General features: G+C 40.2%; 2 protein-coding genes across 2 annotated transcripts in view; one reads left to right on the top strand and one right to left on the bottom strand.

Moving 5' to 3' along the window:
• The window catches only part of LOC138049522 (uncharacterized), a 63,050-nt gene extending 41,635 nt beyond the window's left edge, over positions 1-21,415 (bottom strand). Inside the window, exons 1-14 of the mRNA XM_068895831.1 lie at positions 19,942-21,415; positions 15,949-16,034; positions 14,692-14,932; positions 13,818-13,946; positions 11,421-11,527; positions 10,467-10,553; positions 8,532-8,585; positions 8,283-8,407; positions 6,089-6,192; positions 5,387-5,535; positions 3,878-3,984; positions 2,899-2,982; positions 1,983-2,075; positions 560-701 (exon numbers count right to left, since the gene is read on the bottom strand). Coding sequence (XP_068751932.1) covers positions 560-701; positions 1,983-2,075; positions 2,899-2,982; positions 3,878-3,984; positions 5,387-5,535; positions 6,089-6,192; positions 8,283-8,407; positions 8,532-8,585; positions 10,467-10,553; positions 11,421-11,527; positions 13,818-13,946; positions 14,692-14,932; positions 15,949-16,034; positions 19,942-20,237 — 1,804 coding nt within the window. The 5' untranslated portion in view covers positions 20,238-21,415. The remainder of the gene's footprint in view (positions 1-559; positions 702-1,982; positions 2,076-2,898; positions 2,983-3,877; positions 3,985-5,386; positions 5,536-6,088; positions 6,193-8,282; positions 8,408-8,531; positions 8,586-10,466; positions 10,554-11,420; positions 11,528-13,817; positions 13,947-14,691; positions 14,933-15,948; positions 16,035-19,941) is intronic.
• A 1,313-nt stretch (positions 21,416-22,728) lies between these two features.
• On the top strand, positions 22,729-23,682 carry LOC138049521 (myosin-2 essential light chain-like). Its single transcript, XM_068895830.1, has one exon. The coding sequence runs from the start codon at positions 22,843-22,845 to the stop codon at positions 23,293-23,295; it is 453 nt and encodes a 150-aa protein (XP_068751931.1). The 5' UTR covers positions 22,729-22,842; the 3' UTR covers positions 23,296-23,682.
• The last annotated feature ends 278 nt before the right edge of the window (positions 23,683-23,960 follow it).

Below are 23,960 nucleotides of genomic sequence, written 5' to 3'. Positions count from 1 at the left end.
TAAGAAAAGTGACTCCGGGAGGGAGGTTAAAAACCTGACGTTTCAAGCGTTCGCCCTTCGACAGAGCACAACTAAGGGTATGTTCGATTGACCCTATTCCGGAGTAAGAATGCGTGGAGTGATGATTTAAAACGGTATGTCTGGTGTTTTGAAGCAACAAGAATAATAAAGATATTTCTACAATAGCATTTTAGCAGGTGTTTGACAATTTTTATGTGAATCTTCGTAAAAAGGAAGGATTTCTATCTTCTATTCCATGTACTCCTATTCCGGAATACGGTCAATCGAAGGCACCCTAACTACCACCGGTAGACCAAGCCTGGTTAGCTACGCTTGAGAACTGCAGCTTGTTTGGCTCTGACCACATGGGGTTCTTAAACCTGGTGTGTTTATTCATGCCATCTGTGTTTATTGGGCCTGATTAGCCCCTCAAGAAAAGGACGTATCCTTACCTCCTTGAACTGGTTACAGAGCTACCCAAATTGGTTCTAAAGATATATGTAAAGGTGGCATATGAATTTATGGTATATATGAATGTGCTTCTCTATCCACCCTTTACCTGATTTGGCTACAGTTTCCACGGGCCGAAAGACCGCTGACACTGTTAGCGCGCCTGCTTTCATGATAGTGTCCTCTGACTTCTTCTTTCCAAACACTTTGTACTTCAAGTCGATACTACGCTTAATGATTGCGGGCTCGTCCTGTTTAAGCGTTGGGAAACAAATATAAGAAATTTACTTGACGGATCAAAAAATAATTTTGTTTACAATATCGAGGGTCCCTTGAATATCTGATGGCCAATGAACAGGTCAAATATATTACCACTCAGTCAATTCTGGACAGCCCCCAAACCACCAAGTAAAACCAACTCTTGATGAACCAACAACTTCTTGAAAGTCCCGAAAACGTTTCGGGCCCGAAAAGCCATTTGTGAAACTGCCAACCGCTTGTTTTTGAAAGCCGATCTTTTCACATGTTTTCAAGGTAACAAAAAGAAAAATGGGTGTGAAGAAGTTTGGCGACTTAAGTCCTCTCCGTTCTTGAGATACAAAGAGAATTGTGACACACGAAAATGGCCCGTAAAATTTCGGGACTTTCGAAAAACGGGCCCCTGGGCCCAGTTGTTCGAAGAGTGGATAACGCTATCCACTGGATAACTCAATTGGTTTTGTTATTGTCTATCCGCTGGATAGTGATTTATCCGGTGGATAGTGTTATACACCTTTTGAACAACCAAGGCCAGGACAATATAATCATGAGACGAAGTAGCTCGGGATAACCTTCGGTCGGTCTGGGTGAAATTTCGAGAACTTTGCGGCTGATCCTCGGAATAATGAGAAAAAGAACATTTTCTGCGTCACGCTGATTGTCTTCAAAATGTCGCACCTTTTTTCAGTGAACCAAAGGAAAAAACAAAACAATTTTCGTTTGATCGCCTGCATTTTCCGCGCCAGCGTCCTCTTCATGTTTTCATTTTATTGTCTACATCTGCTGTGATGGGCCAAAGTAGTTATTTTAGTTTTGAGTTTACGTCAATCAGTTGCTAAGGCCGGACCAAGGCTGGCTCAGGGTTGGCAGCAGGGTTAGTGCAGTGGCTGGAGCACTTTTCTACAGGTGACTAGATCTGATCAACTGGAAGTTGAATTGTATTCTTTAAAACTAGTAGAGAACTTGTGCTAAGCCATTTAACCTTGAGACTATGGAAGTGATTAACATAAGGGCTTAAGTCACGAGACACTTCGTCAGAGCCATGGACGGAAAACAGTAGTGAACATTTCGCAAGCCAGGGCTCCAAATGTTTTTTTAAACTTATCCTCTATAATAGAGAAAAGATGCTCGGTAATATATATGTGGTAGTGTAAAGACAAGTTAAAAGGGAAAACAGTTCACTTCCGGTTGCCGTTCGTGACTCGAAAACGTCTCGTGCTTAAGCTCACTATTATCAGTTAGGACACGAACTATCTTTACTTCCGCTTTCGTACCAGACTCATTTGCAGGTTACAGGACCCCATAAAGTCATCTGACTGTCCTTGCCAATTGACGTCACGATCATACACAAGAAAAGATAATGTAGTCTGCAATGAAAAAACACAAATAAACAAACAAAACCGGATGTCATTCTGTCTTCTTCAAGTCCCTCTCTCGCTCCACTGGACAGAAAGAAGAGATAAACTGGAAACAAGGTCAGAGAGATCTTTCGCATTCTGACGGCTGGGCTGGAATTGGCGGAGCCTGGTATGTCGCACACAAAAAGGGAGAGGCTTTGCTCGTAAGAGGAAAGCACTTAGTTACTTAGAATTTTAAATAACCTGAAAGAAATAATCCCAAGGAAAAGTGACATGGTTAACTAAGGAGGGTAAAATCAGCGAAGAGTCGAAGTTGCATGCGATTGCTCCCACTCTGGTCACTGGAAAGATTCGCCTTCGGTTGCCCCGAATCCCGAATACTGGCGTCAATTCGACCACGCTTTGCAATAATCGGAGACCACCCCGCCTTCCAATCTTTTCATTCCCTGTGCGTTACAACTCAACGCTGAAAATACGAAACCTCCCCTCTTTGCACGTTTTTTTTAATAAATGGCCAAAGCTTATACCCTGTCAAGAGAAGATGAAATTTATTTTTAGATTGCGCTGCCCATGGTGCGATGGTTACTTTTATCTGTTGTTCCCATGATCGCGCGGTTTACTTTCACACCAACACTGACCAATAAGGTGCCGTCTTTGAAATAACCACGCAGTATCACTCGTAACTTATCATAGATTTCAAATCATTTTCTTCGGATTTGAGCCAAATAGCTCTCGTACTTCATATTCCCATAGTTTGGTTTATCAGATGAGTTTGCCTCTCTCAATCGTTTGTGGTGAGGACTCAATATCGGTCTAGCCGACTTCTGCTTACCTTAGTAAAATCTTTTACAGCGAATTCCACTACAGCTTCCCACACCGGATTAACAGATTCAGATACGTGCGGAGTGGTTCGCACCTTCAAAAAACAGAGTTTCAAGGTACAGTGAATAAACCAAGACGTTTTGTGGAATACAAGAATACTTCATAGACCTATTTCATAATGGCGGCCAAATAAAATGTTCTTCAAATATTCTTTTGTTAATGCTAATAAGCCTTTCTAACCTCGCTACGACCAGCAAATTTGAATAGAATTTCTGTTTCAAAATGAGGGCAGTAGGTCTAATTAACATAAAGACAAAAGAATGTAAAAGTGGTCTATTCTCTATTAGTATCACCCAACTAGTGGACTAATGCAAATCCTGCGTTTTGATTGGCTACGCTATCGAAAAGCGTGACGCTTTCTTTCTTTTTTATTCCGGCCAAATAAATATTTCTTCAACTTGCATTCGCTAACTTTATTATTGCCTTTTCTGTGCAACTAGTTGGGTGATAGTAAAACAATTAGACCCTTCGCCCTCAAGAGCCACGGGTCAATACCCCATTTATCTTCGCCTCATGGGCTATTGACCCGTAGCCCTTGCGGGCTTCGGGTCTAATTGTTAATTGTCTTCACTTGACCCTTGCAGTCCAGTCAGTTTTGTGGAAGGCAGTTTGGCCCGGTGGTTAGGGCGCTTGCCTTGAGATCCCGAGATCCCGGATTCAAGACTCACTCTGACAACTCGCTGAATATGATTCTGCTAGTCCAAGGTTCAACTTCTCGGCTGCACTTGTAAATAGCAAACTGGTTTGTTTTAAAAGTTGTTCTGTTCTGTTTCATTGGCTCTGAAAAGCCCCAATTAAGTGTGTATATCAAAGTTAATTATCAATAATTTCGCCACGAGTGCAGTAGAATATGAAATGGAAAAAATCCCACAACGAGGCGCGTAGTTGAAATAGTTTTAATTTTTGTCCCACTGTCACGTTGTTGTTACCTTTTCTTTATTAGCAGCCACTATGCAGTAAGGATCACTATAACCATCATCATCCATTGCCATCAACTTTTCGCCGCTATGAACTACCACAAGGAGAAGACCAGACACTGCCATAAAACAAAAAGGGCGATAATCAGAGAGCATAATAAGTGAATACAAAGGAAACGGCAGTCAAACAGCTACAAAGGTTAGATTGAACATTCGTAAGAGTCAATAAAAACAGTTCTTCGTCTGCTTCGTATGTAAATGCAATATCAATACAATACAATAATAGGCGGGTTCATACTGGGCTCCGTGAAGGTCATAAGTGCGAAAGAAATTCAAGTCAACTTGAGACTTGCTTGCCTCCGAATGATCTGCTCAAGTACACATTCGATGGAGATAAAACTAGACTTGAGATCGTGCTTTCGCCTAATTCTCTAAAGATACCTCGCTTCTAAGGTTACAGAGTAAGGTACTTCAACTAAAGTAAACCCCGTTCACATTCAAAGTAGTTCTTGACGTAAGAACTACTTTAGTAGTATTCCCTAGTATGAACCCGCCTAATCTTTATTTAACGGGGTTGACACATTACCATTTAGCAGTTATGTCATCATATCATATATCTTCTGTCATATATGCTTCTTTACCCTGGGATTTTAGAGTAGGTCAGAGCTTGGTGTAGTCAGTATCTATGAGGATTTACTCTCCCAACCATGATATACCCCAGAAGGCAGGCCAAAACACCGGCAACTTCATGCCCTACTCTTTGCGAATAGTGTGCCGGTTCTTTTACGTCCCACAGGGTTGTGAACACTGAAGGGCTGTGAGACGGGGCCCACAGTTTATCGTCCTTGACCGAGAAGATTGGAGAGTCAAGCCATTTGCAGATGTCATTACAAAGGCAGCACTTTCTCCTCCGTTATTTAAAGGCCCTGAGTGTTGGTCCAGCCGGAGTTTTTTATTCCGCGACCTCCCACACAGTAGTCCGATGCTTATCCAACTGAGCTTTCTAATATGTGGCCCTCGAAAATCACCACGGTCAGATATAATTAGCTATGGGTCGATTTTGACGAGAGAAGAAAATTGGACCTCCCACAGAAAAACCTCGACGTCAGGTTGAGATCGACTACAACTCAGCCTACATACAATCGCACACATAGGAGGCATGGTTCATGACCAATGTGCCTGCCTGACTCCCAAAGAAGTAAGCATTCATAGAGGATAAATTTAAAATGGGTAAATTCGTTTTGAATAATAAAATAACAAGAAAAAGGAAAGCTAAAGAAAAATTTCTTTAAAACATTTCGATTCGAGTTCTCTCAGTTTTCATGACGATCCACCCGGGACACGTTGTTGGAAGGCGAACAATATAAAAGCCGCCTGATGCTCATAGTTTTCTTATTTCCCCGTTTCCTCCCTTTACGTAGAGATCCTCAGACTGAAGGGAAACCAGAATTGAAAAAAAGGTACGTAACTACCTCGTCACCGTCAATTAACAAACTTGAATAGCAGAGTTCACTAGTTTACCTGGACTTTCTTCGGTAGGCTTCACGTATGTTTCAAGGAACTCTTGTTCATCTGTTCGACTGCTGATTACGTAGGGTTTTGAATGTGTGTATTCCAGTGTAACTTCAAGTTTAGATCCCCTGATTCCCTCCTTACTGAGTGTTGTTTCGCTAAATGATAAAAAGAAAAGGGTGATTAATCAAAATATATATCTCCAAATAATCGAGTTCCTGTGTTTTTTCAGTTTAATGAACTGCCCGGGAGCGGTCCAAAAATTCGGGTTATTGAGCGTTTTCAAATGACGTCACAGAAGCCATGTTGGTGTTCCAACTGACAAAGAAATGGCGGCCATGATGGTGTACCAAATTAATCCTCCGGGAATTGACCTCTATTTTTAAGCAAATACTTTCTTTTGTTTCAGTAATCCAATATGGCTGCTGGTCACGTGAGTGAAAACGCTCTAAAAGCATGAGAAATGGTATGAACGTTGAGTTTCTCCTGGGACTTACAATTGTCCTAACTGGAAAACAGACACAATGCTTATTCTAAATTTGGGGAGGGGGGGACAAACAAAGAGTATTAAGGGTATTTTCCGCTCTGGCCAATAATAACGCCAAGCATTGCAGCAGCGCGGGAAATCGCTTTGCAAAATTATTAAGTATTATACATTGCTCTTAAATAAATATTGACTTAATCTTGACTTTGCTCAAATATTGACGTTACACTTTTTTCTTCTTCTCTAGTCCAAGGCTTCCCAAAAACATCTTGTACTTCGCAATGGTATACTTAGTCCCAAAAGTTCTCTTTCCACGAACTTCCACATTTAACTGTCAAACAAAAATATAATGAATGATAATATCGCAGAGAACAATCAATCCGGTAATAAGCCACTTCGGAAAATACCATAATACTCTTTGTTTGCTCCCCCCCCCCAAATTTTGCATAAGCCTTGTTTCCAGTTTCTCTTGGGACTTACAATGGTCCCTAGAGAAAACAAAGACAATGCTTACGCAAAATTTGGGGGGACAAACAAAGAGTATTATGGTATTATCCGAAGTGGTCTATTAATCGCTAACTGTCATTTTCTGATGTGATTTGTTTTCGCATACATCGAATGACACAACCAGCAGTTTTTAATTGAGTGTCGTGACACCAACACTCGCCAATCACAAAAAGCACAGATATTTAAACGTGTCAATCAAAATTTAAAGGCCCACATTCGCCCAAAAGTCATTGCGCAACGTGACTGAATTTTGTGTAACACGAAATTATTCAAATAGCTGACATATTGTTTCCCGCGTGGTTCATCTGAGTGCATTCAGCCAATCAGACCACGCAGTTGGACAAACGGTTATTTGAAAACAAAAAGAAACGACCGCAATGAGTTTTGGGCGAATGTGGGCCTTTAAAGTGCAGCCGGCGCTTTGCGCGGGCAAATGCAAAACGCGAGCAAATCAGGGAGTGTTTACCGTTTAAGCAATAGCGGACGTTTTCCGTGTTTCCATAGCCTCATCTAAACACTAGGGGGAGTTGGGAGAATTCTCGACAGTTATGCAAACCCGAGACGCAGTCGAGGGTTTGCATAACTGTCTCGAATTCTCCCAACTCCCCTGAGTGTTTAGATGAGGCTATAAAAACTCGGAAAAAAGTTCTGTATTGCGTTTATAAAATATTTCTCAAAGATGAAGGAAAATGCTGGTTTTTTTTTAAATTCTTGATTGCAACAGATTTTCTCGATATAAGCTCATATTTCCTACAGACAATCAAAACACGCGTCTGACAACACATAACCAATCAAAATGTGATGTCACAGCCGTGTTTCCATACTCTCATCTAAACACAGCTATTGACCAATGAGAGTGCGCTAACTATCCTAATTATTTTATAATTGTCAACAAAAACCGAAAATTTCGGGTGGAAATTCAAATGGTACAGCTCATTCCACCGGAAATTTCCGAAAAAGACGGAAATCCTCAGACGTATTCCTCTTTTCCCGTTTCAACCAAAATGACCGGAAAAATCCTGTACCATTTGTAAACTCCCACTCGACTCGGTTCACCTTGGCCTTTTTTCCCGCCTTTCGACTTGCATACGGCGAGAGCTACTGAAATTTAAATTGACCAATCAGAATTCAGCGAGCGGGAAAAACTGTGCTATCCCAAATTAAAGGGCCAGAAAATCCTTTAAAATATTTTGTGGAACTTTTTTGTCAACAAACTTTGGCGTCAAAATTGGGTTGCCAGCGAGCGGCGACTCGAACGTCAGCGGTTGTGCTTTGGCTGTTATTTGAGCTTTTTCTAACTAATTTAAGACGAATTCAGTCCATTATTTCAAATAAAGTGTAAGAAGACGTCAAAACTGTATTGATAATGTATTTGTTTGCGTTAGCTTCACGAAAAAAGACTTTGGTGGGGTCCTTTCGACAGGGTAGACCGACAACAAGGTCGTTTACGCACAGAAGTGCACCGTTTCCGGTGAAAGGGCAAAGGATTGATAGGATAGCAACACCGCGGCAAAACATTTGCGCATGCGTGATCTTCGGCATTTCCGGTTTGCACGCATTCTCGTCCCCAGAGCTGCGATCCTCTTGGCCAGCGCCTCGGATCGAGAGCTCTGGAATTAGGATAGCACAGTTTTGACTGCCGCGTGCACTGCGGGTGCGGGTTCCGTAAGGCGACACTGCAGTTACAGCCGACATTTTGATTTGCTATTTTTCTTCTAGCCGCGAGAGATTCGAACCTGGCGAAACGCCGCACCGAGAAAATCCTGTAACATTATGAGTTTTCCATTCCAACCGGAGTTTTCGTGCAAATGGTCATTGCTTTGATTATGATTGGTTGAAGAAAATGGCGCGAGAGTTTTAGCCAATCAGCACACGTTATATATACAAAAGCACAGTAGAAAAGAAAATGTCTACCTTGTCATTGGGGAGATCATAAATAAGCAAAGATATCGACTCTTCGAATGTCGTCCCACCAGGAATCTTTTCGGTGTTCTTCTCGTCAAGATTACCAACTTGAAGAGATGTCCAGATGTGATCATCTAAACTCAACGCAAATGAATTAAACATTACAGCATTTGAATAAATAGTGAAAGCAGCGAATTTGAATACAAAAATATGAATTAGTGATAAAACGGCTACCATTTTGGCAGATGCATACGTTACCTGTAAATTTCTCCGGCATTCCACCTTTCAGTGTAACTGTCAGTACTCCATCAGCTAAATGAAGGAAAGACAAACATTTTGTAGTTTTATTTGGGGCGCGTTCTTTTGGTACTATTCCGGGGTAGGAATACACGGAATAGACGATATTGGTGTTCTTTTTGGACCTATTCCGTTTTCGTTTTCATTTTCGTTTTCGGCGGCTTGAAAAATGAAGAAATTTGAATGGAATAGCGATCCAAATTGTCTACCGTAGATGCGGGTGTGCTTGACTTCTCTTCCGTTTCTTTAGCGGTGCTAGAACAAGAAGAGCTATCAGTTTGTGTTTGTGTCTGTGCCCTTGCCTGGCCAAAAGAACTGTCGTTGACATTAATTGGTACCCTCGACAGACCCTTGTATCTGAACATGTTTACGCTGCCGTCCTAGACTACGCAAAGCACTCACAGGTCATCTTCACCTTAAGGTTTAATAGCAAATGAAGCAAACCAAAAAATCGAGGAAACCGCCAAAAAACTGGTTGTTATGGCCATATTTCAGCATTTTGTGTGCCAAACTTTCGGGAAACCTTTTTCAGTCGCCATGGAAACGCAACTGGTGCAGCGCAGATACAATAGTTTCCAGGTCACCTTGATAGTATTCCTTACAGCGTTCTTTTGTGAATTGATATTCCTTGTATGCTGTTATTCCTAATCAGTCCGGATTGAGAATAGCCAGGATACTACCAAAAGAATGCACCCTTGGTTTCTTAGTTCAGTTTGACTTGAAAATGCATTTTGAAGACCTTGGTTACATTTTTTCTTTGCAATACTTGACCTCTCCGCGGGCAAATATTTAACAATTATTCCTCGAGCCCGAATGGGCTCTGAGTCAATAGCCCATGAGGCCTAAGGCCGAATGGGCTATTGACTCAGAGGCCATGAGGGCGAGAGGAATAATTGTTTTAGTAAAATCCAACTAGTTGGTCAAAAAAATATCGAGACAAAACATCTTTCTCTAGTTAAAGCTAGACTTTAATTGTTGTTTTGATTTTCAAAGCCGGCGCTTTTCGCTACTAGTGGGCTATAACAAATAGCCTACTAGTAGCTCAACCAATCAGAACGCAGCATTGATAATAGACCACTAGTTGGATTTTACTAAATATATATGTCTTTAGGAGTACAAACGCATTCGTTTGTAGTTAGCAGCGTGTTTTCAATGTTTTTTTCTTTTTTATGCGAAATAAACGTAGCCTGAGGCTGTCATTTTCAGCCGGTCGCAGGCAGGTTGGCAAACGGCTTTCATATTTGCTTCATATCCGTTCGATTTTGTTGAACTGTTTCCTTTCCCCCTTTCAACCGTGTTGCCATGAACATGTTGAAACGAAGTTGAATCGATGTTGAATAAATTGAAAAGCGTGTTGAAACCGTTCGCCCACTCCATCGGTCAACATCGTTCAACATAATTCAACAAAATCAAATAGATGTTGAAGCAAATGTTCTAGCCATTTTCCAGGGCCTTTAGCGAGATCATTTTAACGGTCATGCATTTTATTCCTGTGTTGTATTTAGGAAGCGTATTTTCCTCATGCGTTCGTAATGTCGTCGTCTTTAGTACCATCTTCGTAATTAGAAATCCTTACTTTATAGTGCTCCATTCATAGATTTTTTCATCATTTTTTGGCGTTTCGTTTCGTTTCGTTTCGTTCGTTTTTGTTTGCTAAAATGTCCCTATAGTTATAAGGAAATGTAAAGGCTGTTGGTTTGTGAGATTCAGTTCTCAAGCCGAGTTTTTCTCTAGTCCCAGAGATTTTCTTGAGCCGCGAGAGAGACGAATAGCGAAGCGGCAAGAAGAAAAACCTCAAGAAAAACTCTGGGACCAAGGTAGCATACAACGAAGAAGATAGTAATTCTCGTGATTTATACTTTTACATAGCGAGTGACTATACAGCGGCTTTCATACCGTAAGTCGACTTCTTCGCCGCACTTAGCATCTTATCAGGATCAGCAGCAAATAGAGGAACCTCTATTCTGCCAGGATCAACCAGTGCTGTGGAGAAAAACCAAAATAACAGTGAAAATTAAATGTCAACGAAAGCTAGGCAGAAAAAAAAGGAGATGCTATCCAGACGTATCGGGTTTGTCCCCATCAGCGTGAGAAATTCCCAGTAGGCAATTTGCGTTCCAGTATGGCGGTTTTTTGTACCATGTGATCACAAGCTGCAAAACGTTAATTTGGATTGGTTCATTGCAATGTTTGCACCTGATGTGATTGGTCAGAGTAATCACTATGGTATTTGTTTGACGACACCACTCAACGGAAAACTGCTCTAAAACCAAGAATCCATTACCCAAGAATCTGGTATTGGGTTTGTCCCCGGGATCGTCTGAAAAGTGTCTATTTTTAAACCAAGTTTGCGGGGGAATAAACAATAGACCAAATCGGCTAATTCAACAAGAAACTTGGTTTGAAAATACAAACTTTTCTGACTCTGATGGGGACTAAATCAATTTTGGGTGATGGACTTTTGATAAAACCTAATTTTTATTTCAGAATCTCCTAAATAGGCCTTAAGATGGGGCCGATTTATCATAAAAACGATGGGAATGCTTTTCAACTATTTCAGATGTAATCTATCGTCCAGAAAAGGGCAATCTAAATGTGCCTAGAGCATTAAAATTGTTGACTGTATTTATTGTCATCAGGTGGTTACAGATGGGTGTAATTTATTGAACTCATGACACCTAAAAGTACCTGGTGATTCATTTTCAGATAAAATACTATGAAGAGGTGAGTCAAGTTTGAAAGCCCTAGCGTGTGCTTGTCAACCTCATAACAGTGATAAGTTTACTATCTGAGATCCAAGTTAGAATCTCGAGTGATGCTTAATTTAAGTGCGCATTTCAATAAGTTTACCGTAAGTTAAACTGTCCATGACCAGGGCATTTATAAAATCTTTCAGCATCGGAATATCCATCACTTGCACAGCACGCAGTAACCGCACATCGAAATCAACATGAGGTCTGCAAAGTAAAGCGTCTATATGCAGTAGCAGAAACACATGACCTTGAAGCGTGTAAGCTGCAACTCTTTTCCTTTGAACAAAGCTGGGGATTTTTAGGACACCGATGTTATGCCCAAATATGGGCAAAGATAAGATCAAAGCTGCACGCGCAGGAAAATGCATATGAGGACGAGGAAAGGTCATTTTAGAGCGAATCAACTGTTAGGTGGCTCGTAAGCGACTGACAAGCCATGGAGCAGCTAGTAACGTACATTCTTTTTACTTCGCTGGCGTGCCCAAGCCCCTTTGTCAAAGAACGAATGTGCCACCTTGCCAAGAAATGAACCAAATTGTAAAAGGCACTTGCGGGGCGTTTAAGTTCATTAGACTCATTCAGTTGTCGCGATCTCGGGCTTGGCGACGTCTTCGTTGCGTAAGCTTCCCGTTTTCTTGAGGTGACAGCAATTAAATATTTTAAATGAGTGATTCACAGGCTGAGCGCAAACTAATTATTAGGGTGCACAATCAACGACGATGCCCAGGAGGACGACTGAGCAAAACCAATGGCTCTGCACTCCGTCCACGTGTGTTTTACATTTTTATACAGTCACTTACGAGATGCTAAAAACACAGACGGCAATTCGAAACGGCCAAATTTGAGGTTACATGGCCAAGGTAAGCATAAGTTTTCACCCTTATAGATGGTTTGCAACCAATCTGTAGATACACAGATAACAATGGTGCAATTGCTGATGGACGAACATACGCAGCTAATGAGAGATCTTTTGTTTTCGTCCACCAACATGGCGGCGATGACGTCACGTGAAATCCACCTATTGTGAGCGCCATTTAATCGAATGGATTTCGAGGACAGTTGGCACACATTTTACATTCAAAACGAATTGCAATGATCGCAAAATCGTCCCATTTACCAAAAATCATATTTTCCGGCGACGTTCTTATTACAGTCGACCTCATCCTTCCTAGAAGTCCTATAGGTGGCTTTCACGTTACGACATAAGTCCTGGCGTCATGTTGGCGGACGAAAACAAAAGATCTCTCACCAGCAAACCCCTTTTCGTTCGTCTCACCGGCGTCTGTATATAGCACCACTATTATTTGTGTCTCCGCCACAGTCAGACGGGACATTTTATGACAAATGCATAACGTCGTGTTAGACTGGCGAGGTGAAGGTGCTACACGTCACCCTCATTAGAGAGCTTAAGCACGCGACCTTCTTGTCAACACGGACGGCGACCGGAAGTGATTTTGCAAAGAAAGTGACGTCACATCACAGACGTGAAGTCACAAATTTGGCGTTTGTGGTAAAAAATAAAAACGCGAGAAGGTAAGTTCATTTTATGTTTTTGGTTGAGTTTTGTTGTTTTCCTGCTAATGCTGGACAATCAACTTTCCAATTCCTATTATTTATGAAAGAAACTCTTCTTTGTCAGTTCTACCGGCTACCACTCTCGAACATGTGCTTGGGCTTAAATAGTGCAGATTAGTACTTAAAACTGACTACACACTGGCACATGGAAAGACCTTGTTTGGCCCTTATGTTGTTTGTTATGCATTTGTCATAAAGTGTCCCACTTGACACAGGTCACAGGTCACAGGTCACAGGTCATTGTTTTACCAATACAGAAAGTATCCTAAATATTCATAAAAGCTAACTTAGGCCTAAAAACTTTTGTTTAGGCCTAATAGGCCATTTCCGAGTTGCTGTTTGTCTCGGTTTCGAAGTGAGTCTTGGTGCTCAACTATTGTAGGGAAATGAGTTTGATTTGCATAAGAATACTCAACTCATTTCCATTTGAATGGTTGTGCACCAGGACTCGCTATGAAACTGAGGCATGCAGCAACTCGAAAATGGGCTATTAGGCCTAAGGTTAGCTTTTATGAATGTTTAAGATACTTTCTGTATTGGTAAAACAATGATCTGTAACATGTGTTTTGTACCTGCCTCTACGGAGGCCCATGCAATTTTAGTCACAACCGTCTCTAGCAATTACTGGAAAACCAACCATTTGAGTAATTTCTGTAAAACTCAACAGTCCTTTAACTCTTGTTCTTCGGCCTTGGAAATTTAATTACAAATAAAACACATAGCGGTGATAAACATTGTGAAGCAATTAACGCATTTTTATAAACTTGACGTTTCGTATGCTACAACATACATTTGAAAAAAATGCGTTGTTTCACAATGTTCATCACCGCGATGTGTTTTATTTCAACAATCCTTCTTAGCCGGTACAAGACACGGTTCCTGAGCTCAAACAATTTAAAATTTGGTTGAAGAAACTCACTTTTCGAGGAAAGTGACAGCAACAGACTTCATGTGTGGAAATGGAACTATGTGATCCATCTCGAAGACAATCTGAACACGGCCAGATAGAGATACGTCCTCAATACTGACATCAACATCAGCACCAACCCTGCAACAATATAAAAAAAACAAAGTGGTACTATCTGAGTTGATGCAGTCAATCGGTGACCATAAAAAGATTCAAAGCGGACAGCGCTGTAGTGTCATAGCATGAAAATTGGCGATTGTTATTTGGCAAGACTGGCAAGTACTAGGTGTACAGTGGCATTCAGGAGAGATGTATTGTTCGCAAGGTATGTGTGCTAGAGAGTCACTGTGTGCGATATGACTGTCATAACTAGTTTTGTTTATTCATTTATTCACAAATTTGCCCAAAGGTAGGACGAGAGACAATGGGACATAGGTCACCTACAAGGCCAAACAACCCAGCCCAGCCACACGCTAACACCTGAACCAGCCAACAAAGAAAGAATAAGCATGAGCACGATTGTTCACCTGTATTGTATAAGGTGAACAAGACGGAATAATCGCGAGACACTTGCGATAGAGCTGTTATATTTTGGACTGACGTTTTCGTTGCCGTAGCCGTCGTCTTTGCTTAAACTCCCTAGTATCTCTTTATCAAAGAAATTAAACTTATATAGTTTTAGAGTATATGAAATTTCGTATATTCGACCAGCAGAACTGATCAGGTCCCAGCTGCCTTGGTAGCACAGCTGGTAGAGCAAGTGCAGTGTAAATCCCAAAGTCATGGGTTCGAATCCCGTTGACGCCTGTATTTTTCCAGTCTTGATGGCGGCAACTGCATAGGTTCCTTATCTGACTGCGATGACCATGTTAGCTTACAGACTTACATCTTGCCTCCCAATCTAACTTTGATGGCGATTTTAGTGTCAGGCGCATGTAAACACAAATCCATGACGAGAACCAGTAAATGCCTCTGTCTTGTTGCCATGTCGACGGATGGGTTGAATGCGTTGCTTTCACTCGCGGGAATATCGGGAGAACCTTCCTCGTCGATATTCTCAAAAACTTTTACGTACTTCAAAAACGGTGTCTTCTTTCCAAAGGTGAACTCTGTAAGTTCCATAGATTCTGCGCATAAAACGGCTTTAATTAAAACAGTGGAACCAAAATCAAATTAAGGTGGCTCAAACGAGTTTCAACAATTTGGAGGGATACTCCAAGGATTAATTCTACAACACCGTTCATGTAACGGTAATGTTATAGTACAAACTAAACCAACAATAGTTGCTTACCACGATGCATTCATTAAAGTGACGTAATGAGTCACCATGGCAGCAAAACAGCCATGTAAAAACACCCTATATTTTGTATTTAAACGCTTAAACCACAAAAACGAACTCGGTGACCGCTATTTTTATTGCTAGAAATTCTCTAGAGCGGATTTAGAGCCAGTAATGAAGGTGGCTATGAACCCGCTCCACAGATTTTTTTTAAACTTTTGAGTAGATTCAATCCTTGCAAAACGTACAGTTTATTGAAAGTGTTGATACTATTTTGAACCCCCCTGAGTGCTTTGACCAATCACGAGCACAACACGAGAAGAACACAAAATGAGCCAATCACGCTGCAAATCAAGCGCATGCAGCCGGTGAAAGCGCGGGAAAACGATCATAATAGGGAGCTTTAGCAACGACAAAGGCGACGGCAACGAGAACGTCACAAAATTGGAATATTTAGTGAGCAAAAGTAATAGCTTTGCACGCATTGCACGTGCATCTTTTCATTTTCGTCTATTTCTTTGCTGTCGTCTGCAAAATAACAACGCGAAATGACTAAATTTGAAGTTTTAGAGAAAACGTCAGCGCTAAGGACAAATTTTCATTTTCTGCTCTAAATTAAGCGCCGTTCATACCAGTTTCGTTCTTGAGAGTTTGCATGCCACACATTTGTCACATAAGTAACGCGAATTCACATTTAACGACGACGTTCTTGTTGCCGTTACCGTCGTCGTTGCTAAAGCTCCCTAATGAAGTAGATAATGATGATATCGATGAATCTGATAATATTGATGATGATGATGATGATGATGATGATGATGATGATTATAGTCTCCTTACATATGACAATCTATATGTCTGCCTTACCTATAAATGATGGTTTGCTGTAGTCAAGAACAGGATTCAGGCTCGAACGGACAAGATTGCTGAGGGAAACCTCACTGAAAGTCCACCTAAAGAATAAAAAGCACAAATCTGCATTTAAATGAATATATGAAAGGAAAAAGTAGTGAGAAATCTTTATGGACATTTTCGAGCAACAAAGGCAACTACGGCACTGAAACGTCACTTTGCGCTAGTAGTAGTAGTAGTAGTAGTAGTAACAGTATAGTATAGTAGTAGTAATAGTATAGTATAGTAGTAGTAGCAGTAGTATAGTATAGTATAGTAGTAGTAGTATAGTAGTATAGTGGTAGTGGTAGTAGTAGTATAGTAGTAATATAGTATAGTTGTATAGTATAGTATAGTAGTAGTAGTAGTAACAGTATAGTATAGTAGTAGTAATAGTATAGTATAGTAGTAGTAGCAGTAGTATAGTATAGTATAGTATAGTATAGTATAGTAGTAATAGTATAGTATAGTAGTAGTAGCAGTAGTATAGTATAGTATAGTAGTAGTATAGTAGTATAGTGGTAGTGGTAGTAGTAGTATAGTAGTAATATAGTACAGTAGTATAGTATAGTATAGTAGTAGTAGTAGTTTACACGTGTATTTCATTGCGTTTGCGTTTGCATTTGCGTATACGTCGCAAGTATGAACCAGGCTTAATATTTCCGAGATAAAATATATAGCTAAACCAATAAATAAGATAAAATAACAATATATCACGGTACATTCTTGTCAAAATTACATGCTAAATACAATCAAATAAAAATTAATTACTAAGTACAAATTACAAATTGAGAGTAATCAATCAGGCTAGTTTAGACAAATTTGTGGATCTACATTATTTCAAAAGTAGGTTATGCTAGTGGTAGTTCTTAAGTCATCATTAAACATAATTAAATTTAATTCCAGAGAAAACAGCTTCAACATTTGTTTCAACATCCGTTCGATTTTGTTGAAAGATGTTGACTGCTGGGGTTGGCAAGCGGTTTCAACACATCATCAACATCTGATTCAACAAAACTGTACAAGAGGCCTTGTATTCAGTCCCGGACTGCAGCAGCGGTTGTTACTATGGATACGGACATATGGATACGTACTATGGATACGGACATGAACACGTCATTGGGAGGCCAATTATTGCGCACGCGCATACCCAACGATGTTGATGGAGGGAGGGGGGGCTAATGGATTCAACTCAACACATCATCAACATCGATTCAAGTTCGATTCAACATGTTGAAAGGGAAGGTGATTAGATGCACACGGATTTAAATAAGCGTCACGAAGTGTCCCCTTGCTCTTGTCCCCAACTTCAACGTCACTCGCGTCTGGGAATACAAACAATCAACGTTACACAGTGTCCCCTAAACTCCAGTCCTCAACTAAAGATAAACAGCTGCATCAACCATCACCAGAGAATGACGTTAAACCTTACACTTATCTCATTGCTACAAAGAGGTAGAAAATGCTTGGACTTAAAGAGACACTTCGTATTTGATATCAAAAATGTGTTTGCATATAATTACCTGCATTCTGGACGCAGAGAAAGGCGAATAAATGTACTAAAAATGCATGACGCACGTGCAACACGATTATATTTCCATGGTCGTGTTTTCACGAGCGGTTTGTCAAATTCCATGAAAACAGTTCCTTTCCCAACTCACTGCCAGCAAACCAGGTAGCTTAAGCGAGTTGGCAATTACTTTCTGCCAATGAGGGGTCGCTTGCGGTTATTCAAATCAGAATTACAACAGGCGTGCTATTTTTAATATTTTTATTATTGCATTGGCACGAGCTCTCTTCACGTTTAATCTTACCCGTGAAAACACGTGTTCAAGTTTTTCAGCTGAGCGTGCGCGTGTAAGCCACACATGCAATTCTAAAAGCTGCACAGGTCAGCTCATGATTCAAAATGGGTCACCAGAAATAAACAAATACCGCTAATTTCACTCACCTTTCTTCCAATTCCTATATATATGGAATATAAATAGACAACTCCTATACACCCAAACTACGAAAATTGTACACAAACGGTGTAAAGGTCACTAAAATCCGTCTTTGTTGGCCTGTAGCTCCTCTCGCGCGTGCACTCGAATGAGCGGGTGACGCATGCGTAAATGCTGATCTTGTAAACCCCTTATATTTCGATTTTGCAACTTTACTCGCTTATATCTCTGCTTCCTGACGGTGTTTTTTTCTTTTTTTGCATGTTCGCTTAGATTAATTTAAAACGTTTGTCTTTCAAATATAAAAAAATTCTGTAGGTGAAAAAAAAAAAAAAATTAGAGACACATTTCAAAAAAACTGATTTTTCTGAAAAGCTGACCTACAGATTTTGTTGAATTTTGAATATTTTAGAGATCATTTCTAACATTATCTGCTAACGCTGAATGGGAAGATTTCACTCTCCCGTTTTTTTCAAAAAAGACAATATATCTTGTTTTAAAGGCTCAAAGAAATGCCTTAAATCGCTGCCATGGTAACGTTATTTTGGAGGAAATGTGATGAGAGAAATCTATTATGGGTACTTAATAGCCTCGCCAAATTTCGTCTTGATATTATTACCCTAGCTGTATCTAAGGACAGAATATGTTTATTTGTTTGAAAAAGGAGAAACTATTTCGAGCCTCCTTAACGTCTGCAAACAAACCACTTTCAGGAATATTAAGCGAGACAACGGCTGCCGAGAAAACACGTCCCACATTAAACAAATAATATTATTGTTTTTTTTGTCCTGCCTTTGCCGAAATCATTTCTTAACTCTAATATAAATCCAACGAATTGTATCTGACTTACGAAGTAAATGTGAATCTAGTAGCTTAATTGTATTAAGTATCGAAAATAAAAATTGTTCATTTTGTAGTTCAGATAAACAAAAATTGATATGAGTAGCAATTAAAATTTTTCGGGATTGTAAAAATACCGTCTCTGTGTTAGGCGGCTGTCCAATCATGAATTATTAATGAGCTTTACAAACGATTTTCTTCTCTCCGTACGTAGATTACGAAACTGCTATTCTAGCACTAACCCTTCAAAGGCATTTACACACTGGTGTTTTCCAATTTTACTCGAGAATTATTCGAATTAGTGCGCGTCAAACCAAATAAAATACTTCTTAAAAATTGTTTTGCTGCCAAATACCAGTAAGAAAATAAAATTTATCTCATTTATTTTTCAAACATGCTTGAAGATGAAACTAAACAGGTCAGTTTTGGCAAAAGTCTTTTTTATTGATGACAAAAAAGGATCAGTATTATTACCTAGAATATTATTGTATCTAACGTGAGCATATTCTCAACGAGAGATTAGTTAATGTTTTGATTTGTAATTTTCCAAAATAAGTCTGTACACTAATATTGCTGTTAGTGTCTTAAACAGAACTAGAATTCCTACACTTTTAATCTTTTTTTAAGGTTTTTCGTGAACTGAAATACACTCGATAAAATAATGCTAAAATAGAACGAAAGACTCCTTTTTCCAACACACACACATTTGTTGGTTTGAGCTGCCCTTCCAATTTCTACACCACAAACACAGCTCAAACCAACAAAACAAAACAAAAAACGATTATGCTTCGTAAAAACAGTTGCTTTTTGCAGTAAAAAACCTGGCATAAAATGATACATAAACGTGTAAGTAGTTCTAGAGGTAGAGTTTTGATAGTTTACAAATGGCAACATAAAATTAAATTCCAAGTACACAGCAACGCAGCCAATATGAGGCAAACCAAGATACTTGGTCAGTCTGGCACGCAGTTACTCAACTGCATATAAGAACCTAGAGCTCGTAGCATAGCCTAACATAGCATTTGATGGCCTTTGGGGCTATCAAACGGAATTTTGGTAAAATGATGCGTGATTCCTTTGTTGTGTTAAATGTAGTCGTCATAAACACCCTAAAAAAAGAGAATTTAACATGAAGATGGCCTTTAAGTTTAGTCTTAAGTTTTTTTCTCGCTACAGTCATAATTACCATCGATTCAACACGAAGTTCAGCCATTCAACAGTTTCTTCATCTCGCAAAGCCTTTCGACGGTGGACTTTGATCTCAGCCTCGCGGACCCGACCGTCTAAGACACGGCAATTTTTGCGATACCACACCGTGAATATTAGCGGAATGATGAAAACAACCCATACAAAGGAGAAGCCAAAAGCTCCAAGGAACCATGTTAAAACTATCACAGCACAAACAAAAAGGGACAAGCGAAGCTGTGTATCTTCTCTCTCTTTCCTCGCTTTCACATCCAACGGGTCTGGGTTGCCAGCCATAGCGCCGGTTTAGTCCGAGATGTAGTCAATTTTGCAATGTACACCAAATTTCGAGGTCTTTCTGCATAGTTGAGCTAGTTTAAAGGATGCGCCTTCACAAATGAGCCTTTTGTTTTCGATTAATTATTTAATGGTACCTGCTAAAATTGTGGCGCTCACTCCAACAGAAAAACAGAATTAACTGTTTGCGGGTGCCAAGTAAACTTGTGAGATCCACCCTTGAATTTTGCAGTAGGACTCTCATTGCCTCTTGCTTGCTGTAAAGGGAGATTCCCAAATGTAGCTTCAGGAAACGTGAATATGTGTGTCAGTTTACACTACAAAAGGAAACTTAAGCTTCGTATTATTGACAGGGTTTTACGAAGGTTTCGTCCCAGTTCCTAAAAAATAATACATGTGTTCCTGACAATACAGATCCTCATTGACATTTGGCTACGGTTACTCGATTGACTTTGAGAACACTTTTAAATTAATATTCAATTCGTGTGTTTACAAAATCACTTGCCAAAAAAATTCTTGTTTTTAAAAATTTCCTATGACCCGATGAGCAAGAAAGGAGAGGTTTTTGTCCAACGAAAGGGACAAATTTAAAATTGGAAACTCATCCTTGTAGTCAACTTGAACGTTCATGTTCACTTTAGTGTCTTCTGCTCCTTTGCTCAGGGAAAATTTTGTCTTTATTTTCCCCTATTCTCCAGTCCACATTGGCTACGTTCCCTTGTTCTTTGAACTCTTCCACCAAATGCCCTCCAAATGCTCACCAAATGCTCACCAAATGCTCAAAGCTCACCGCTTTGTGACAATTGGGGTGAGAGACTTAGCATCGGGTTTGCAGGAAACAGCAAACGTGGAAAGACCCTGTAGCTTTCCAGACGCGGTCTGTGATTGGAGAGCGAAACAAAAGCTGATCGACAAAAACAAGGAACCTAGCTTGCACTCAGAGGAACTATTTGGGAACACTGCTGTACAGAAATCCAATCCAATCAACTCACTGGTTTTTTGTGGACTCACTCGGCTACGCCTCGTGAGTCCACAGCATTTTGACCACTGCGATGACGAATATCGTTGTCGATAAGAGTGCAGACAACGCTGAACCACTCTTCATTTGTTTTTTGCCACTATATTCAACGCCAAAGAAGTGTTAATTTCAGAGCGTGACCAAGATCATGACACGAAGAAAACGCAAGCGTTGTCTATAACTTTCTAGCAATATGATTGGTGTATTTTCCAAAATGAGCGTTCCTGATTGGCTATTGCATTGCGTGACAAATTGACGCGAGCACCGTTGTCTAGACTCTTATCGATAACGGCAAATAAGCCAATCAGATTGCGAGATTACAAGCAATTGTGGTAAAAAACGCATTACCCGGAGAAAAACCTCTCAAACTCAACTCACATGTGACGTCATGTGTGGGAAGTGAACCAGGGCTACATTGGTGGCAGGCGAACGCTCTCACTAGTGCGCCATTCCTGCTCTTTAAACGCAATGCTAATCTTTCTTTTATTCACTCCCTGTTCGATGAATCATTAATTTTCTCTACTCTGAAAAAATTCTTGTTTAATTACCCAGTTCCCGAGAGTCTCCTATAAGGTTTTCCCGTTACGTCATCGCCGCCATGTTGGTGGAAGAAAGCAAAAGATCTCTCATTAGCTCCTTTTGTTCGTCCACCAGCAATGTTATCTGTGTCCCTAAAGATTGCTTGCATTCCACTCGTTGCAATTGGCTGAGCATTCGAACTTGTAATCGGAAGAGTAAAGGGGGTATAGTTTCTAAAGAAACTGTCGTGCTGCGTTGGTGGGGAAAATCGTACACAAAAATTTGGTTTTACCACTGGAGTTGATAATGTAAATTGACCACCGCACAGGGATTCTAATTGTAATCGGAAGATTCTACTCCTGCAAAGGAACACTCGGAATTCTTCCGAGTATCCTCGAGTCACCTTTCAAATGAATCATTCCTTCAAATAAATCATTCCTTCCGAGTCAAACTCAATTCTTGGAGAGATATAACATCTCCTTCACCACGACCCAATTCGAAAAAAATCATGACCGCAAGAACACAAACCTTTTGATTGGAGAACCATTCTCGTCCCTAGGGTCCGCTTTTCTTTTGGTCGGCGCCAAGAACACGGTAAGAAAGAGACTGAGAACTCTGGGGACGAGAATAGAGGAGTACGAGTAAGTTTAATGTTCATTCTAAATACGCATGTTCAGTAGAGAAAGTTCTCATTCACGCTCGGACTCCATTTTAAAGGTCGGCATTATTCTGTTAAATCTCAAAAATATTACGTTAATTCCCCGTACCTCACGGAGAGATGGACAAGAAAAAAATCATTTTTCTCTTGTATGAGTCATCACATGCCTTACCTAAACATTAATAGCCTTGTTATTGCTTTTACGTCAAGGAAACATAAAATCTTGGGGAGGACTTGAAGGGTCTCAGTGTCACGTGACTCTGTTATACCATAAACCCTTGCAGCCTTAAAAGAAGTGTAATATATTAAGGCCGGTGTTATTGTTGTCAATAATTACCTTGCTCAGCAGTCTTCTCGTGTCGAACCTTTTCTTAACTTTACCCGTACAACCACTAAGCTGAGGATCAAAGATGGCAAGCACATTGACTGATCGGGAGATGGACGAATTACGCGATAATTTTGGCCTTTATGATACTGTAGGCGACGGCAAAGTCGAGTCCTCCAGCATGGGCCAGATGCTGCGATCGGTTGGACTGAACCCGACCCAAGCTGAAGTCGAAAAGGTAATGAGAGAAATAGACCCTCAAGGAAACAAGAGGATCTCCTTCGAGGAGTTTGTGCCAGTGGTTTTGTCGCTTCGCTCTCGCACACACAAATACGGTCAAGATGTTTTTGTCGACAGTTTACGAGTCTTTGACAGCGATGGATCGGGCACGATAAACTCCGGAGAGCTTCGCCATGTTCTTACAAGCTTAGGAGAGAAATTGAAAGACGAAGATGTGGACACCCTTATTCAGGGTTTCGAAGACAACTCTGGACTTATAAACTACGAGGACTTTGTCAAGAGCGTCATGAACGGATGAGAACAGACATTCATGAATTTTTATCAGCACATTTCGAAAACAAACGCTCTCAGCACGAACCTCTGACTCTTTTCTCTTATTTCTGTGAAGAACTAATACTGCTTAAGACATTTACTAGATAAATTTAAAAGCACCAAACTTTGTAAATGTCGTTTTCCAGGAGAGAAATGTGACATTTGTTTTACTCTCAGCTTTAATTCACTTAATGGTTTGTTTTTACATAACTTATCGCTAGTTGCTTCAAGTACTTATTTTGCAGACAAGGCCCTACTCACGTGGGACCCATTCGCCAAATTATACCTGTAAACGGCCAGGTCGCTTTTAAAGCGTATATTTAAAACAAAATATAGTGAAAAATACTTTAGCATTAAAAAGCTATAAATTTTAGTTATGTTTTTAGTCAGTTTGGTTCCCGAAGCACTGGAAACTGTTCCAGAATCGAATATTCAATTTAGCTTTCACGCTTCAAAGCATAAATATTCCGCTCTTTTTCAACGCAAGAATGGTTGGAAATTTTCCTTTTGGTTCCGCTCAATCGAAACGGGGAATTGGCGAAAATGTCTGCAGAATACTGAAACCTATCGTGTCGTTATATACGGCAGATTTGTTGCTTATTTGCTGTTTTTAAAAAACGACTGAAATATGCAAATTTTTAACGCAGAAGA

This window comes from Montipora capricornis, chromosome 5 (genome assembly GCF_036669925.1).
Source record: "Montipora capricornis isolate CH-2021 chromosome 5, ASM3666992v2, whole genome shotgun sequence".
NCBI lineage: Eukaryota > Metazoa > Cnidaria > Anthozoa > Scleractinia > Acroporidae > Montipora > Montipora capricornis.
This window is presented reverse-complemented; position numbering and strand designations above follow the sequence as displayed.